Below are 20,219 nucleotides of genomic sequence, written 5' to 3' on the forward strand. Positions count from 1 at the left end.
CCTCTCGACCTCTTCTCCTTCACCTCTTCTTCCTCTCTGACTTCATCTCTCTATGGTTCAGTACTCTTTCCATTCCACGGAAGAAGAAGCAAGATCTTGTCCTCCAAACGAAAAACGTACACATCTGGTAAGGAATGTTTTGGGTTGGGTGTTTCAATTTTTTTTGCAATTTTCTCTATTTTCTCTTCTCTCATTTCGTCTATGTGTCTTTGTTTGTACGCAAATTGATTTTTTTCATTGTATTGTATGAGTGAGGAATAGAAGGGGCAATATTGAGACTTGCCCATTAGTTCCCCCTAGGAGAAAAAGGTACTATATTGATACCAACATTTGATCCACCATTCTATACCCCCGTTGCAATGGACATTTGTTTTTCCAGAAAATATAATAGTTGCTTTTTAAGTCACCTAATATTTCTCCTTGTAAGAGCTGTTGTTACTCTTTATGTAAGAAAGTATGCCCTAGACTGTTAAGGGCAGTGACCCATGTTTTTAACTCACTGAATGGCTGTGCCTTTACCCTTGTGTGTTGGTCAGTATGAAATGTGGTTCCTTTTTAAGTTATGTAACAGTAGCGAATGCCCGTGCTTGAAGGCACGGGTCAACGTGACGTAATATTGTTTCAATTGACAAAGCCAACTAATAATATCAATTACTAAATTATGATCAATGAATCAAATATAAATAATAAATTCAACAAATCAAATTCTCCATTAAATTTAACATGCAAAATGAAAATGAACCACAAAACATGGGTTAGATCTTTTAAAGATTTAGCCGCAAAAAGTATTCCCAAAAAGAGAGAGACTAAATGCACATAAGTGAAAATGTCATGAACATGTATTTTTTGCTCCCTTACACTGAGGTTACTTTCTTTTTCTGTTGTACACTATTTATGTTCTAGCAAATTTTTCGGTACCCAAAAACAATCAAGCCCTAAGATCTGATCTTATGCCTAGATAACTACATAATACACAAAGGTGTCCAAATAGGAGATAGTTAGGCACAATAGTTGGCCCATATTTCAGGTTCCAAACTTGAGGTGCATGTAAACGTACCATGTCGCATTTTAACACGTCATAACCTAGTTTATCAGGGTCGCAATAATCCCGCAATACATTGTTGTACTTGTCACTTTCAGTTGCAAGTAGATTGGACTGGGAAATTTTTTTTTGAAATACATCAGAAATAAAGTCAAAAAACAAAAAAATTTAACCATAATAAGAAGGATATGTTACCGCAAAGGCTGAAGAAAAAATGTGACGTGATGGATGAGCCTTGGTCGCATGGGCTCTTTCCTTCAGCATTCGCCAATCCGTAAAAGTGTACATAACCTACGTGTAGTCCAGCGTATGATAGTTATTCAACGTTATGACACAAATATCACAAATTGAAGTATGGAACATACCATATTACACACAAGGCCCCTCGGTTTAAACGATTGAGCAACTTCCTTACAAGTAAGAGGCCATTTTGCCCCTTCAATACGGATCAACACCTCGCTGTTGTACCAAAATATTTTGTTAGTATACCAAAATCGGAAAAGAGATAGCATGGTTTCAGAAATGTAACCGATGGTCTGTCCCTTACAAGTAATATGGTATGTCGCGAAAAAGATAAAGGTACCTTAAATCATTTGTCAGTCCCCTAATAAGATAGTTAATGACTGATTCTTCTTCTTCCTTTAATTTTGTTGTCTTGACGAAGGGTTGTGCAATAAAAGGAGATTTAATAGATGGGCTCGGCTTCACATTTCTTCGACGTTTTCTCTTTGTGGGATCAGTTGAGATCGCCACCGCTTCCTGCTTTCGCTTACAGGACGCCGACGCATCCATGATTTTGGATGTCCCCCCCACCTCCCCTTCCTCCTCAATCTCATCCCCCTTCTCCTTAATATGATCCTCCTCCTCCCCCTTATGAATCTGATCCCCCTGCTCCTTAATATGATCCCCCTCGTCCCCCTTATGAATCTGATCCCCCTCGTCCTCCTTCTCCCACTCCCCCTGGTCCTCATATTCATGTAGTTCAAAATTTCCACTAAATTGTGGCGAATGGCCTTCATCTTCTATAGGTTCTGCCCGTGGACCATCTTGAGGGCTTCGAAAAACAGGGCTTCCAACGACAGGCTCGCCCATAGCAGCATCCATTTCATGCAACCTTTTTAAGTTATTCATAAATTGACGCGTGAAATCTTTGTACATATCAATGCAGATCTGAAATGGTATAAGATAAACCAAAATATGAGCATATGTGAAAACTAATCGAGGCAATCTAAAAGAACCATGAATATATGAAATATTGAAACTAAGCCAATACCATCACCTGATTTTTCAAATTATGGGGAGGGAACTGAGAAAAAAAATAATCCTCAAATAGCTTGTCCTCCGCCTCTTTGGAAATGCGAATATCGATAAATTCCTTTGTTCATAAGCCAATAGGAGGCTCAGGTTCCTTCCCAATTTCAACATCCAACGGATGTAAGTCAAAATATATGACCTGCAAAACAAATCAGTCATAATTTTTAACTTCCTACATAAACCATAATATTGTTATTGAAAGTGTTAAATAGAATGCTACAAAAGATTAAGTAAACATACCATCAAAAGGAACAGACTACCACCAACTCCTTCCGCCTTCCGTCCACGACCTTTGGTTACCCGAACGTTATAATTTCGAATCTCGTTCACCAACCAATCCAACACAAAGGCCGGCCACTTATACGTCTTTAAGGTTTCAAGGTCGTCGGCAATCACCCCAGGGAACAATCTATTCCCCGCAACTTCCTTTGTGGTGGGGCACAACAAGCATCCTAATGTAAATAGCATGTAAGCCCTATGAAACTTCCCATCAGTATCGCCTTCCTTAATCACATTTTCCAATTTCAATCCCCTTAAAACCTCCCTTAAAGTCCTCTTCAAACCCCATTCCCATTCCTAAGTCAATTGTGAATCCCAATCCCTTTCCCAAGTCAATTCTGAATCCCAACTCTATTCCTAAGCCCATTCCCAAGCCAATTCTGAATTCTAAAGGGGGTTTTAAGGGGATTGAAATTGGAAAATGTGATTAAGGAAGGCGATACTGATGGGAAGTTTCATAGGGCTTACATGCTATTTACATTAGGATGCTTGTTGTGCCCCACCACAAAGGAAGTTGCGGGGAATAGATTGTTCCCTGGGGTGATTGCCGACGACCTTGAAACCTTAAAGACGTATAAGTGGCCGGCCTTTATGTTGGATTGGTTGGTGAACGAGATTCGAAATTATAACGTTCGGGTAACCAAAGGTCGTGGACGGAAGGCGGAAGGAGTTGGTGGTAGTCTGTTCCTTTTGATGGTATGTTTACTTAATCTTTTGTAGCATTCTATTTAACACTTTCAATAACAATATTATGGTTTATGTAGGAAGTTAAAAATTATGACTGATTTGTTTTGCAGGTCATATATTTTGACTTACATCCGTTGGATGTTGAAATTGGGAAGGAACCTGAGCCTCCTATTGGCTTATGAACAAAGGAATTTATCGATATTCGCATTTTCAAAGAGGCGGAGGACAAGCTATTTGAGGATTATTTTTTTTCTCAGTTCCCTCCCCGTAATTTGAAAAATCAGGTGATGGTATTGGCTTAGTTTCAATATTTCATATATTCATGGTTCTTTTAGATTGCCTCGATTAGTTTTCACATATGCTCATATTTTGGTTTATCTTATACCATTTCAGATCTGCATTGATATGTACAAAGATTTCACGCGTCAATTTATGAATAACTTAAAAAGGTTGCATGAAATGGATGCTGCTATGGGCGAGCCTGTTGTTGGAAGCCCTGTTTTTCGAAGCCCTCAAGATGGTCCACAGGCAGAACCTATAGAAGATGAAGGCCATTCGCCACAATTTAGTGGAAATTTTGAACTACATGAATATGAGGACCAGGGGGAGTGGGAGGAGGACCAGGGGGATCAGATTCATAAGGGGGACGAGGGGGATCATATTAAGGAGCAAGGGGATCAGATTCATAAGGGGGATCATATTAAGGAGAAGGGGGATGAGATTGAGGAGGAAGGGGAGGTGGGGGGGACATCCAAAATCATGGATGGGTTGGCGTCCTGTAAGCGAAAGCAGGAAGCGGTGGCGATCTCAATTGATCCCACAAAGAGAAAACGTCGAAGAAATGTGAAGCCGAGCCCATCTATTAAATCTCCTTTTGTTGCACAACCCTTCGTCAAGACAACAAAATTAAAGGAAGAAGAAGAATCAGTCATTAACTATCTTATTAGGGGACCGACAAATGATTTAAGGTACCTTTATCTTTTTCGCGACATACCATATTACTTGTAAGGGACAGACCATCGGTTACATTTCTGAAACCATGCTATCTCTTTCCCGATTTTGGTATACTAACAAAATATTTTGGCACAACAGCGAGGTGTTGATCCGTATTGAAGGGGCAAAGTGGTCTCTTACTCGCAAGGAAGTTGCTCAATCGTTTAAACCGAGGGGCCTTGTGTGTAATATGGTATGTTCCATACTTCAATTTGTGATATTTGTGTCATAACGTTGAATAACTGTCATACGCTGGACTACACGTAGGTTATGTACACTTTTACGGATTGACAAATGCTGAAGGAAAGAGCCCATGCGACCAAGGCTCATCCATCACGTCACATTTTTTCTTCAGCCTTTGCGGTAACATATCCTTCTTATTATGGTTAATTTTTTTTTGTTTTTTGACTTTATTTCTGATGTATTTCAAAAAAAAATTCCCCAGTCCAATCTACTTGCAACTGAAAGTGACAAGTACAGCAATGTATTGCGGGATGATTGCGACCCTGATAAACTAGGTTATGACGTGTTAAAATGCGACATGGTACGTTTACATGCACCTCAAGTTTGGAACCTGAAATATGGGCCAACTATTGTGCCTAACTATCTCTTATTTGGACACCTTTGTGTATTATGTAGTTATCTAGGCATAAGATCAGATCTTAGGGCTTGATTGTTTTTGGGTACCAAAAAATTTGCTAGAACATAAATAGTGTACGATGGAAAAAGAAAGCAACCTCAGTGTAAGGGAGCAAAAAATACATGTTCATGACATTTTCACTTATGTGCATTTAGTCTCTCTCTTTTTGGGAATACTTTTTGCGGCTAAATCTTTAAAAGATCTAACCCATGTTTTGTGGTTCATTTTCATTTTGCATGTTAAATTTAATGGAGAATTTGATTTGTTGAATTTATTATTTATATTTGATTCATTGATCATAATTTAGTAATTGATATTATTAGTTGGCTTTGTCAATTGAAGCAATATTACGTTACGTTGACCCGTGCCTGAAGGCACCGGCATTCACTAGTGTTGCATAACTTAAAAAGGAACCACATTTCATACTGACCAACACACAAGGGTAAAGGCACAGCCATTCAGTGAGTTAAAAACATGGGTCACTGCCCTTAACAGTCTAGGGCGTACTTTCTTACATAGAGAGCAACAACAGCTCTTACAAGGAGAAACATTAGGTGACTTAAAGAGCAACTATTATATTTTCTGAAAAAACAAACTTCCATTGCAATGGGGGTACAGAATGGTGGATCAAATGTTGGTATCAATATTGTACCTTTTTCTCCTAGGGGGAACTAATGGGCAAGTCTCAATATTGCCCCTTCTATTCCTCACTCATACAATGAAAAAAATCAATTTGCATACAAACAAAGACACATAGACGAAATGAGAGAAGAGAAAATAGAGAAAACTGCAAAAAAATTGAAACACCCAATCCAAAACATTCCTTACCAGATGCGTAAGTTTTTCGTTTGGAGGACAAGATCTTGCTTCTTCTTCCGTGGAATGGAAAGAGTATTGAACCATAGAGAGAGATGAAGTCAGAGAGGAAGAAGAGGTGAAGGAGAAGAGGTCGAGAGGAGGAAAGAAGCAGAAGAAACCCAAGAAATCCTACCTCTTGTTATTCACTTCCAGTCGGTCGTCCTATTCAGAGCCATGTGGGAATTGGGGGCAAATGAATGAAAACGATGGATGGGTGGATTTGAGGTTTAGGGTTTTTTTGATGAGGGGCTTTCAGCTTCATAGTCTTTTCATGTGACCTTTCCATGTATTGGGAAATACTTTTCTCCTTCCCATATTTACATGAATTTCCTAAAAACTACTCCATCACTTGGGCATTGTTTGCCCCATGTACCACTGTCCGGTAATTCCCCCAAAAAACTTCCACTTTTTTGACTTCTCTCGTCGAGACGAATCAATAAGTCACAAAAATTTGACGTAAAACTAAGAAATGCAAAAAAATATTTGAATAAAAACAGAAAAAAATCTTACTAATCTACTCTATCCAAACCCACCCTAAGATTAAGACAACACATTTGTCACTCATTCATCCTCATTCGGGTGCAATGTTAATTCTCAAAGGGTGCCATGTTAATAATTCACTTTCAAGGTACAACATTGGTTCATAAAAAGTAGCACCGGTTATTTTTCCCCAAACAAACGGTTGAATTTAGACTATCACACTGCAATGCAACGCAATCGTCCTCATTTGGGTGCAATGTTATTCTCGAGAAGAGTGTCAAAATAATTCACTCAAAGCGCAATATTATTTCATCAAAAGTGCAATCGAAATTTTTTTCAAAATCAAATAAGTCGGATTGAGACAACACACCAGTAAGGGGTCCTGCTCGACAAAATAAGCCAAGTGGCTTATTTTTTTGCCCTTTATTAAAAAAAAATTGATTTCGATCATAATTTTTTACTTTTTAGATTTCTCTCGTCATGACGATGCAATAATTTTCAAAAAATTGACAAAAAACTAACAAATACGAAAAAAATTGAATAAGAACAAAAAAATAAACCACTTGACTTATTGGCTTATTTAGCCAAACGAGCCCTAACTCATTTTTCCTCCTTGGTAATACATGTTGCAATACCTCAGTTTTATTCCAAAGCTAAAGCAAAGGATTCCGAGACTGCGGTTCAAAATGACGGAAATAGAGTATCAGTTCCACCGCACCGCTATTTGTCAAACCAATTGTGAATTCCAAGCCTAAAGTTATGAACAAGCCGAAACCCCATTGCGCGCGCGCCCGCACACACGGGGAGATAGAGATGAATTGAATAAGGGGGACGACTGGAATGCCACAAAGGCAGAAGAAGTGTTGGAGGGAGAAATTTTTTAGGTTTTCACTTAAGATGGGTTAAGGGCATGATTGACCGTGGTGGAGGCTAGGGGTTGTGATTGGGATGTGGTGGCGATGGAGGAGGGAGAGAGAGAGATGACAGAAGGGGTCTTTTTGTCGTTAGCCAAGTTAACGTCATTAGAATTTAGGGTTCTGTTTGTTTCGATAAAAACAGAAAACAAACTTCAAACTTTTAATTTTCGGTGTTTGATTGGTATATAAAAAATATTTTCAAAAATCGAAAAATATAGTGGAGAAAGAGAGAGAGAAAGATGAGAAAGAGGGAATTGAACGTGGGTCATGACTACCGATCGAGAAAATTGAGTAGTGAGAATTGCAGTAGAAAGTAGTGGGTTCATTTCAGAAAATAACTTTCGGAAAATTGAAGGGTAAGTCATTTTCATCCAATTAATGAAAAATATTTTACATGTAAATTATTTTTCTCATTTTTGTACAACTAAACACTAGAAAATATGTAAAAATATTTTATGCCCAAATAAACGGAGCCTAAAAACTAGTAAATTCAAGTTCTATGCACCGTAAAATTTTTGGAATATATGAAAAAGAAAATAGTAAATTCTAGTTCTGTGCACCGTAAAATTTTCTTTCCATTTATTTTTCCAAACAGAGGGCTGGGTAACGGAATAGGTGAATTTTTACATTGTAGTATGTAAAATAAGCAAGGAATCTCTCCCGAAGTTTCTAAAATGAGCTATTAATAGTACGAAAAGTTTAAACACACATATAAATAAGGTACATATTCTACACAAATTTTTATAGGGCCCACCTCTGGTCTGACACAAACAATTCGAGCTGTTCATTAAATGTAAAATATTTTTTCAAGAGCCCTTACAAAAAATAAGCTCAATCCAATATCTATAGATGCTCGATCTAATCATTTAACTGTTCATTATTTGGAAATCAAAATAAAAAGTTAGTAGATGATTCGATCGATTATTTATAAGTATCGAATTAAGCTGAGTTTTTGAGAGGGCTCTTGAAAAAATATTTTTACATTTAATTAACGGCTCAGATCGTTTGTGTAGAACCCAACGTGACCCCACAAAAAATCTGTGTAAAATATATACCTATTTATATGTGTGGGTAGCAACATTTTTCCTACCATGCTTGACAAAAATAAGTACTGATAGTGTCATAAAGACACCTACGGCCACGCCCAAATGCCCCCATAGGATTATATGCATCTAAAAGATCTTTTATATTGTGTCAAATCCCGAAGTTCGTTTTGGTCCTCTTCCATATTATTTCATCTGTTTCTTATTTAGAGTCCAGTATTTTATTTTGGACTGTTCTTTTTTCTTATTTAGAGTCCAGTATTTCATTTTGGACTGTCCTTTAATAAATACGTATCCATTTTGTAAAATTAATGGAAAAAAATTGGTACATCGTCTGTTTTGTCTCTAAAAATAGATTCCATTTTGAAAAGTTAGTGAGTAAAAATGTAATAATGATAAGTAAATAAGAAAAGTAGAGAAAAAAATTGATATAAAAAGTATAATGATGATGTCTTTTTAATATTAAGTTGGAGTTACGAAGCATGATACTTAAAAATGAACGGAAAAAGTACTACTCCCTCCGTCCCTCTTTTTTTGTGTCCAGTATTCCATTTTGGGCTGTCCCTTAAGAAGTGTCCATTTTGTAAAGTTAGGGAGGTAAAAGTTGGTATATTGTCTATTTGTCCCTAAAAGTATATTTTATTTTGAAAAGTTAATGAGTAAAAATATAATGATGATGGATAAGTAGAAAAAATGGAGGAAAAAGTTGATGTGAAAGGTGTAATGATGATGTCTTTTTAATAAGTTAGAATTACGAAACAGAACACTTAAAAAAGGACGGAAAGAGTACTTAGAAAAAGTGAGCCACCAATTCAGGTACAAGATACAACCACCTGTCTTCAGATATTCGTTGGACAGGCAAATTCACTTGAGTTAAACGTAAAGTCAAAAGAAAGGTAACCACTTGTCTTCAGAAATTCGTTGGACATGCAAATTTCACTTCAGTTAAAATTAACGTAAAGTCAAAAGGAAGGTAACGTGGACCGAAATTCAAATGATATCAATATGATTTTATATCCATCTATATTAGAAAAATAGGAATACATAAACGTAATTTGCAATTCTCATCTCCCAAAACACCAAATAGTTACCATCTATATTAGAAAAATAGGAATACATAAACGTAATTTGCAATTCTCATCTCCCAAAACACCAAATAGTTTGAAGTCACTCTTCAAAAAATTCAGGGATCAAACATGAAATATGTGTCCAGATTCAACCTTTTAGCATAAACAGAAAACCCAGCCAGGTAGGGAAAAAACAATTCAAGCCAGGCAATATCTTTCTCCACAACTTGAATGGTACAACATATTTTGCTAATACATAAAAATGCACGCGCTTGATGCGTCATAGCGAAACATAACAGTGCAAATTCGCTATATGTTGTTCTGTACGTCTCCTATATGTATATGACTTGAGTCTGAAGGAGAGATCAAACCCGAATCGGTTCAGCACTGAAAACCATCAAAGCTTGGCCAGTCAAAAATAAGCCAGTTTTCTTGAAGTTGTTCACAAATGTGTATCCAAGTGCTTACATTACATTATCGAAGACAATCTGGAAAAGGGCCAGGCCTTACAAATTTCATACATAAGAGAGGGATATATTTGGTTAGAACCAAACATGCATGGCATTAGTTTGTACTAGTAGAGATAAACCAATGAGAGACGACCACTAAATCCAGGAATTGTGGCACAAGATTGCCTGAAGTAAAGAAACTATAATCAGCAGAATATAAAAAATTCCAAAATGAATAAACGAACAATGTTGTAATCCCCTGACTAACATTCCTCCTTTTACCCCATTTTCTTTTTTGTAAGTAATAAGAAGAGCATAGTATGGAAGAAAGGTACAAAAAATGATCGCCAAGTCCCTTGATGCAGAAAGTCACTTGGTGAACCTAAGAGCAAGTACACCAGTTATTAGGTAAAAAAACTAGTGAACAGTACATATTTTTTATTTTACCTACTCATTTTTCTTTCAACACTACACCAACACTATCTAACCTATTTTTTAATAAAATATTATTATTGTACATGGATGACTATGTACTATGTTCACAGTGTGTGACTGTACTGTTGGAGAGAGGGAGGAAAAGGAATAAAAAAATGGTTACCGGATGAATAGTGAATCGGTAAAGATGACTAACAACTGTTCATGGAGGTATTTTACACCTCCTTTTACCTCAGCTGCTGCAAGATGATTTTGTCCCTTTCCATAGGTAAACTAGCTCAGTTTTGTTGTTTGACTAAGCTGATAAAGTTGCTCTAAGGAGGCTATTTGAGAGGCTCAGAACAGCTCCGTCTCAACCCACCCAACCAAATGCATATTTTGAGCTACCTCTGGCATTCAATCATGTAAATTTGGACAGCAAAGCTATATGATGCCATCAGATAAACAACATAAACATCAAATAAGATGTACATATATAGGAAATAGTATACATATATACCTATGTGTATATATAAGGAGCTTCAAAAACTGCCTATTTGGTAGCCTAATCCTGCTTCTCTTAAGACATGTGAACAGTTTAGGAAATTATAAACTTCTTAAGGAATAACATGAAAGCACATTAATCTGGGATACTAAAATAGGTAGAACAACAAAAATTTACACCAGCAATTCAAACCCAAATCAATTGAACATCTCAAGTTCCTGTTTTCTTCCCGTACTTCATCAGTTACCAAACCGAGCATTGCTAAAGAAAAACTTGGAAATGTACAATAGTCATACTTGACCACTTGACCCAAAATACCCCCGGGAAGTGGAGGTGTCAATGGTCTGGATTGAGTGCACCGCCATCCCTTATGTGGATGATTTGGATTGAGAGTAACACCAGCAATTCAAACCGAGCATTGCTAAAGAAAAACTTGGAAATGTACAATAGTCATACTTGACCAGTTGACCCACAATACCCACGGGAAGTGGAGGTGTCAATGATCTGTATTGAGCGCACCGCCATGCCTTGTGTGGATGATTTGGATTGAGTGTTATAGGTCTTCCCCTGGTGTGGAAGAGTTCATGGTGTGGATTAAGAGACGGTTTTCGGTCACTCCTTACAATATGGTGACGGGTTCAGTGACTCCTATTCTGTATTCTTTTGTGGAGATATAGCTTCCCTTTGTTTGTAGCCTTTAGAGAATTTTGTGTAGTTGTTTTCTCATGTTGGTAGATGGTTGTCTAATATATTTATCTTATTTATTAGAGTAAATACTGTCCCCAGTTAAGCTACAAGCCAGTCCCTGGTCATTACAGGGGCTTAATCGAAGGGTCAAGCAAGTTTGTCATTGGCATTATGTATGAAAAATCGAACCAATGCAACGCTAAGCATCCGAAGATCATCTACTTAACGTTTCCCATCCACCCTAGCAAGAAAGCCAACACCTCAATAGTCGCATACGACCTCAAAAAACAAGATACTGCACCTAGAAGAAAGCTTAGGGAGTGAGAGTTCCAAATAGCACAAATCTAATGGTGATGCACAGGAAAACTGATATTCTTTCTTGAGTGGCCACTGACTATAGGAGAAGCTCCTTGAGATAATTGGGTGCAACTACCACGACCTCAGGAGCCTCAAGTTTTTACCAAGCAAACACCAATACTTCCTGGACACTGGGATCTATCAAGCAAACAATACCGTCTCATGGGCTGGCTTAGTTGACCTCTGCATTTGCCTTAAGCTTGTGCCATATCTCAAAAGGGTTTCTAGTGGGAGAGGGAGTGTGGGACTCAAAGTAAATGCCATATAGCCCATATCTGAGATTGGTTGCTATACACAAGAGAGAGAAAAAGAGATTGGTTGCCCTAGACAGAAATGTCAAAAGTTGTTTGTATTGACGCCAAGTCACTAACGATCATTCTCCATGACAAACCCTCACTGAATTATCTAATTCTCCCCGTCTCCCACCCAGGCCACCATATTCTGTCTAGTCAAGCTACAGCACCTTCTTATTTCCTTCACATGTTTTCCCAGGAAATCTGGGTTGAAGATCACAGTTTCACCAATTTTTAAACGCAAAGAACTTTACGTAAAACAAAATTAACAAACAGCAGCAGGCGAAATTTCCTTGAGTTCAATTTTCATGACTTGTAACTTGGAAGGGCCCAAACCTTCGTACAAAAACTAAAGCAAATGAAAAAGGCTCAATACTGAAGTTGAGCTCACCAACGAAATCCACAAATAGTAAATGATTGACATGTAACTCCATCAAGACTTGCAACCAATTCACTTCCAATAAACTTCAGCAATTTATATTATGATGCAGATGGTCTCCGGATTAATACAAATAGTTTTCAAGGCACGGGTCATTTACCTTTTCACAAAGCACCTTGCTCGAATTCCTAGACAAAAATTAGAAGACGAACAAGAAAAGGAATTAGAAAATCACTTGGGTTCAGTCAAGTGGCCAGAATTTGGGACATATCAAGCTATTTTAGAGAGTTCTCTGGTTTGAATCTGAAGAAATGGACCAATGGTTAATTTCCATTTCTCACTCACCCTTGAGGCTACTACCTTCACTCGGTTACCTAATTATATGTGGCATGAGGGGGGCTATGTGTACCCCAGAGATTAGTCGGGACTTCAAACTATTTGTTCGAGCACCACTGTACCATAAAATAGAGATATAGAGGGCAAGTAGGAGATGTTCTTGGCTATATTCAGACTAGTAATCCGTTTACAAAGCACTATTGGAAATAAAGAGGCAAATAAAAAAAAGCACCTAATATTAGATATGCTCAGCCAAAAAGAAACAATTAGACATGACTTGATCAATTTTGCAACCTGAATTAAATAGCTAAGCATTACAGCAGACTCCAAAGCTTGAGCATGTACATCCCTCAATCTATAGAACCAAATTAACCTATTACGTTGAACCTGACAAACCAGGGAATCAATGATTGGAGCAGCAAACCATGGACGCTTTCTATAAGACCAAAAGCCTTCTTGATTGAATGAGTTTCATTAGGTAAAATACTTATGCTCTGTTTGGAACTTAGGGAAAGAGAGGGAAAAGAAAAGAAAATGAGAGGAAGCTTTCAATTCTTGAATTTGTTGTTTTCTCTTCTCTTTCTCTTATAACCAACAATGGTAAAGAAATTTGGAAAATTCTAAAATCAGCCCAATAGGCTGACGATAGTAGGTGTGTGAATGTGTATTAAAAGATGTAAAAAGTGCACAGAAATATGTGTTTTTCTTGTCTTTTAGTGTGTTTATCGTCAGCCCAGTGGGCTGACAATAGCAAGACCGAAGAAATTTTTTCAACTTTCCTTTCTTGAATTTGTTGTTTTCTCGTCTCTTCAGTGTTCTAAATGGCGCTCGGCACTAGTCGGGCGGCGACCCGCTGCCGAGCGATTCGGCGTTTTTTTTCAAAAAAAAATATTTTAAATATTTTTAAGGCAATTAAGCTCCGCCAAGCCCGCCAAGATGGCCGCCTAGCTCCGCCAAGCCCCGCCAAGACACCGCCTAGCTCCACCAAATCTCTCTTAGTTGCCTAGCCGCCAAGCTCTGCCAAATCTCTAAATCCACCGAATGAGCCGTCGAGGGTGAAATCATGGCGCCGACCTGCCGCTGAGGCCGCCATTTCAGCGGCAGCCATTTAGAACACTGCTTCTCTTTCTCTTATAACCAAACAATGGTAAAGAAATCTTTTTAACATTCCTTTCTTTTCCCTCACTTTCCCTAAGTTCCAACAGCACATTAATCTTAGCCTGCGAATTTTCTTTAATAAAGTAATGGGCAGCAAATAGATGGAAAGGTAGAGTCCTCATTGCCTCTTTAAGTTCTTAATAACTTGAAAATTTGTTGCGAACCTACATGTGGATCACTGACCATAAGCAACTGCCTGATACTTGTTTGAGGGAAGCACAATACCCATTTTAAAAAGAAAATAACTGACCATAAGAGTTTTATGTAGAACACTAACATATATAGAAAACATACCAAATCATTAAAGCTACAGCAGAATGAAGAATATCAGATTGGAGTTTGCCAACATAGAATACAAATCATGAAATCTTCATAGCATCTCTACAGAAGCCCAGTCATTGAACTAGAGCAACAGATGGTATGTACCCAGAAAATATCACTACGTCAAGCAGATATAACTCACATAAGCTATCTCATTCTGTCCAAAAGCCCAAGAGAGCTACCCGAGAATGTATCTTAGAAACCTTCTAGACCTGCAATTCAAACAATCAACAATTAAAATAAAATTGCTAGCCACTAATCAAATGTAAAACAACAGCCAGATGTCCCACCTTGATCTTATCATCTAGCCATAGTTCCCAATTCATCACAGATTATTGTTGAGAGCCCATTTTCTCTTCCCTGCCATGGTTGCTTTGCACATGCTTCATTTGATCACCTACAGGAAGAACTGAGTACAACCCATTGCTCACTTTCTCCCCCTGTGCATTAGTGTTCTCTAAGTGACCTAAGTTATCAGACCTCTCGTTTACATTATTCTGAGTGAATGGGGCTGCCACATTAGAAGCAGGACTCACTCTCGGTCTTTCATTATTCTCAACAGCCATTCCAGCACCATTATTCTGTATTCCCGATACCGCACTCAGTCCCCCAAATCCTTGCAATCTCTCCTTCTCTCTCAAGCCTACGGCATTCAAGCGTGCCGAAACCTCATTAGGACCATCCACTCCTTCTACGGCACGCTGATTACCAACACGGTTCAGCTCCATGATGGGAGCTGCATTCGCAACAATAGCAGTATGAGAAACATACAAACACAAAATTCATACACAATTTTTGGACAGAATCCATTATATATTACTATTACGAAGGGAACACCTCTTTAAGGTGTGAATGTAAATTTGAGATTGGCTCACATTTATTCCTATATACCCCTTTAACTGTCTACAGAAAGTCAGAAACTACCAAAAAAGAAGAAAAAAAACTGCTACCTAATTTTCTTCTCCCCTCTTTTCTACTTTCACAATCTCAGATTTCATTAGAGATAAATCTCAATTGCAGATTTTCCTCTTTTCCTCTTCTGCACAATGTTCTAAAAATCGCTAGGCACTAGTCGAGCAGTCAGCAGAGAAGGGGCGCCTAGCACCCAGATGGGGACTAGGCTCGGCTGCCTAATCTAGGCGTTGGATCACCGCCTAGTGCCTAGGCGAGGACTAGTCGGCCCATGTGATTGACTTTTACGACACTGCTTATGCATGATACAATTTGCACATGCTTCGCTTGTGCCCAGCGTCTAGTACCAACAAAGTTGGTTCCTTTTTCTTTCCTTCTCAAAAACATCATTACCACACACATTTGTATATTTATAGACATTTGCCATGAATTTTAGCATTACCAGCTTTATGATTCCTTTCCTTGGCAACCGAAACCTCAGCAGACGCTGCTGCCACCGACTCCTTCCGCTTCACTTTCTCCCTAGCAACAAGGAACGCCACGTGCTCCAATGCCTCCCGCGCCCTCTTCCTCGCGAAAGCAGCCTCCTTGGCCCTCTTCTCGGCCTCCGCCCTCGCCCCAGCGGCTGCCTTGCTCATCGACCCCGCGGCGACTCTGACGGCGGCGAGGAGCACCTTGGCCCCCCGCTTGTCCAGCTCCCTCTTGCTGGTGTCGAAGATCTGGGTGCCAGGGTTTGCGCAGGGCGGGCAGGTGTAGGGGGAGGCGGGCGATCTGTTGGGGCCGCCGGCGCAGTGGGGGTGGGAGAAGGAGTCGCACTTGAGGCAGGAGACGGCGTCGGTGGAGGAGGGTGGGGGGAGGAGGGGAGGGGAGTAGACGAGGAAGCAGGTGGGGCAGAATGACTGGGGGTGGAGACGGAGGACGCAGGACGTGCAGAGGCGGCGGAAGAGGCCGCGGTGGCGGACGTGGTGGAGGAGGAGGAGGCGGCGCTCCTCCACGCCGCAGTTGCCGCACACGGAGGTGGAGGTGGGGGTGGTGTTCATCGTCGTCTTGTGAACGAATCGAACATCGACAGTAAACCCTAGTTTCTGAACCCTATGGTAGTAAGTGAGTGTGGGAAATTGGTTGAGAAATTCAGGTGAAGAGAGAGAGGGAGAGAGGGAGAGAGAGAGAGAGAGAGAGAGAGCGCTAGGGTTTGTGAGAGGACTTCGACGGGACGGAGTTGCAGAAGGCGAGGGGATAGAGAGGATATTTTAAAATTCGTTTTGATGAAACGGCGTCGGGTTGTAACAAAATTAAAGCTTGTGGCCTCTCTTCGATCAGTGCCACGTAGATGTCAACAGAGGTTCTGTACTTTTCGCCCAGTGAAATTACAAACTCTAATTGCAAACAAATGCAAATAATAAAAGCTACTCCTTCCGTCCCTTTTTTAGAGTCCAATATTTTATTTTGGGCTATTCCTTAATAAGTGTTCATTTTATAAAGTTAGTGGATAAAAGTTGGTGTATTGTCTATTTTATCCCTAAAAGTAGATTTCTTTTTAAAAAATAAGTGAGTGAAAGTGTAATGATGATGGGTAAGTAGGGAAAGTTGAGGAAAAAGTTGATGTGAAAGGTATAATGATGATGTCTTTTTAATAAGTTGGAATTACGAAGCAGGACACTTAAAAATGGACGGAGGGAATAGTACTCCTATAACATTTATTTATGGGAAAAATCTTTTTAACGGAATTTCCATGAACACAGACCGGAGTTTACAGAAGTAAATCACGTGCGTTCGTTCTGGTTTTGAACAATTTAGCTTTAAAATAAAAAAATTTCAGAGAAGAGTGACCGTCCAAATCACGAGCCTCTGTGAATGTCTTATTCACTGCGGCTCAGTGAATAAGACAATCATCTCAATGGGAATGTGAGTGTGTTGGCCGGTAACTTGGTATAAATGTTTTTTTTTGTTGTAAAAGAATTGATGTAATTCCATGATTTGAAGTATATCTCTCAAGTCCAAAAACTTTAAAAAGGGAAAAGAATCCCAATTCCGAAAAAAAAAGAAGGAAAAGAATCCCAATTCCGAAAAAAACAATAGTCTTAGTACTTCCTGTTTTAGATATCAAGAATTGAACAAAATTATTCTATATTGTTTTGTTATTGTCTTTTTGGACACTTTTTCTGAGTTTTTATTAGATTCGCATCGCATTTAGATTATCTATTCGTCTTAACTCAAAGTGTTAACTCAAAATTTATGACAAAATTTTTACTAAATACAACTAAAAGTTTGATAAACACAAAATGCCACTGTTTTTGGTGCCTTTGGAGTTGTCTCATATGGATTCTTTTCCCCATATTTCTACACTTTTTTAAATTTTCTCATCGAGTCAAATGATAAATTTAGAGGATATGGATGAAAATCTAAACTAAAAATCATTAAGTTCAATAATACCCATTTTGAAAGAAAAATCAATTTTGTCCAAATACACTTGTTGCATCTTTTCATGAATGCTAACTTTTTCCATAAAGAATAGAATGCGTATAAGAAAATGAGAGAATATCTCGAATTTTAAACAAATGAGGAATATATATATATATATATATATATATATATATAATACTATAATATAAAAGTGCCCTTTAACCTCTCCTCTCTCATGCTAAATTTTGTCAAAATCTTTTCTTTAATTAATTTGCTCTCATTAACTTAACAAAATAGAAGATAACAGCAAGACTAAAGTGAAAACATACCAAAACAATATAAATTTCCAATAGGGGATTAGTAGTCTTGTTGTAGTGACGAGATTATTGGAAGCAATACACACAAATTCCTTTTGGAGACAGACAAAAGTACAGAACTCTTTTACAGACCACCATTGACAACAAAGGAGCACATTGGCTCAGTTTTATCATCAGTACATGTTTGAGACAACAACAATCCATTCCCATTGATTGATGATCATTTTTTCTCAGTAATCATCGGCAGTCGATCGGCTAATTATCTGCCAATCTCCCATAGATAAATAGTTCCGAGCTTCCAACGAGACGTAAACCTGTTGCTTGAAGGGAAAATTCCGGACGTGATTTCCAAACGCTTAGGAAGTTGTTCAGCAATGTGTTTCTTATGTGAACCGCGAGCATCTTGTATCTGCTGCAACTGCAACGCTTGGGTCTTTCTCTGCCTGTGGATGATCTTGACCTCCAATTCATGATACGGGCTTTCGGGTTAAATGCACTTCTTCCAGTACCTATATATGGCATTCAACAATCTCCAAGGCAACAAATAAGAGGGCACAAACTGTTTTGAAAAGGAAAATCAAAAGGTTGAGGGCAACTTAACTTCAATACACATAGGATTCCCCTTGACTAGCAGAAGTTATCCGGTAGCTATAGGTCTGCCCATAGCGTGTGATTTTGTCCACAGGGGGGCATAAAAACCGTCTTGCGCAGAAAAAATGGGACGTAAAATTAAGCCGGGCATATTGGATAAATTCTTATTCGTCTTTCACTAGGGGACACAACCCAGCTCTTAACGCGGGAAGAGGGGATGATTGGCAACGTTTTAAAAAGTAGTAGAGGGATCGAAGGATCCACCGCATGTGCAATTACAGTGCACATTTGGTGTCCCTATAGCTAGCAGGAAGAGGGGATGATTGGCAACGTTTTAAAAAGTAGTAGAGGGATCGAAGGAACCACCGCATGTGAGATGTGCACATTTGGTGTCCCTATAGCTAGCAAAACTACCTTACGAGACCCTCAGGACTAAATTTTGTTCCTGATCAATGATTTTCAGAGTAAAGAACACTGATCTACAAACGTGTGTACCTTTTATTCAAGATTAAGAACTAATCTATCTTTTACATGGATTACATATCAGAGACGGATGCAAAATATCTATCTTTAGTCTTTCGCGTGTTTGTGCGTGCATGCGTGTGAGAGAGAGAGAGAGAGAGAGAGAGAGAGAGAGAGAGAGAGAGAGAGAGAGAGAGAGAGAGAGAGAGAGAGAGAGCCAGGGAAGAGGCAGTGCAGGGGAAGAGCATCAATGGTGTGGATTAAAAGCTCATCTCATGCTCTGTCTCGTCCCCGTCTATCCTCCTCAATCTTAAATTTACCGACAAATCCAAATCCGACACAGCTCGAAACCAAACACCGCCCGGCCCAAGGATCTACCAGCATTGCCTATTATTGCCGGAAACCACCAGCGGAAGTCTTGGGAGGAAGTTGCATATTGTATGTTGTTTGTGCATATCATCAGTGACAGGGTGAGTAATTTATAGAGTTGTAAAAGGCAAGACTTAGTAAATGAGTTGTAGTACTGCAGTACATCCTCTACAAGTAGTACTACCGAATTGGCGTGTTGATGCCATTCTGTACTATCCAATCATGAGAGTACTTCTCATTGAGTGAGCTCAAAGATACACTACTAAAAAATAGGATCCTACCAAAAGCTTTTAAAATGGAAAAAACTTCTTTACCGGCCACCGGATAAATGTCTAGGGACGCATATGTCAATAACCATTCGATGTGCGTGAATTTCATATGTGTCATGTGGAAGAGATGCGTTCCATTCCAGGTTGGCTAACTTTGTCCAAAAAACAACCGTGCACAAAACATCTATTGAAAGGTATTGTTAACTTTTCTACTTTTTAGTCGGATTTAGTATAATTTCTTTTTTCTCTTTTGAAGGGTAATATTTCTTTCTATAACGACTACGTAGTCACCTGAGTATTATTCGGTTTTCGCCTTCTTGACTGTCACCCAATTGTAAAAGCTAGTAAGAAGTCAAAAGTGAATGAAATAAAAACCAATTAAAAGGATAATCCAAACAAGGCGTTACCTCTGTCCCTTCACAACAAAATTTAAAAAAGAAAAAAGAAAAAAGATAAAGGATTGGGCTTCAGTTGGGTATAGAGCAGGATATTCAAGGACGACTGTCTGTGATGATCCATTGTCACTAGCAAACACTAACACAATACATCCTCCACTTTCCAGGTTCTGCATTCGTTACCTAAATTTGAATTGCTTCTGTTTGTATTCCAGATTTTGCCCCATCAAAAAAAAAAAATCGAGGCTTAAATCATAGCTGCTTCATGTCATTTTCTTGAAA

The 20,219-nt window shown here is 38.8% G+C and overlaps 1 protein-coding gene across 7 annotated transcripts in view; it reads right to left on the bottom strand.

The window, feature by feature from the left end:
* The window catches only part of LOC131308723 (uncharacterized), a 56,803-nt gene extending 40,454 nt beyond the window's left edge, over positions 1–16,349 (bottom strand). The window contains exons 1-5 of one of the 7 annotated variants that reach the window (XR_009194542.1): positions 15,574–16,349; positions 14,510–14,955; positions 14,362–14,431; positions 12,565–12,592; positions 9,506–9,808 (exon numbers count right to left, since the gene is read on the bottom strand). Coding sequence is in view for 1 of the 7 variants with exons in the window: in XM_058335719.1 (XP_058191702.1) it covers positions 14,552–14,955; positions 15,574–16,171 (1,002 nt within the window). In the remaining 6 variants the exon portion in view is untranslated. Of the gene's footprint in view, positions 1–9,505; positions 9,956–12,564; positions 12,593–13,515; positions 14,063–14,156; positions 14,432–14,509; positions 14,956–15,573 lie in introns of those variants that run through there. The other 6 variants (XR_009194543.1, XR_009194545.1, XR_009194540.1 and 3 more) reach the window with 6 other exon arrangements.
* Between the last annotated feature and the right edge of the window lie 3,870 nt (positions 16,350–20,219).

Source organism: Rhododendron vialii, chromosome 11a (assembly GCF_030253575.1).
Source record: "Rhododendron vialii isolate Sample 1 chromosome 11a, ASM3025357v1".
Lineage (NCBI taxonomy): Eukaryota > Viridiplantae > Streptophyta > Magnoliopsida > Ericales > Ericaceae > Rhododendron > Rhododendron vialii.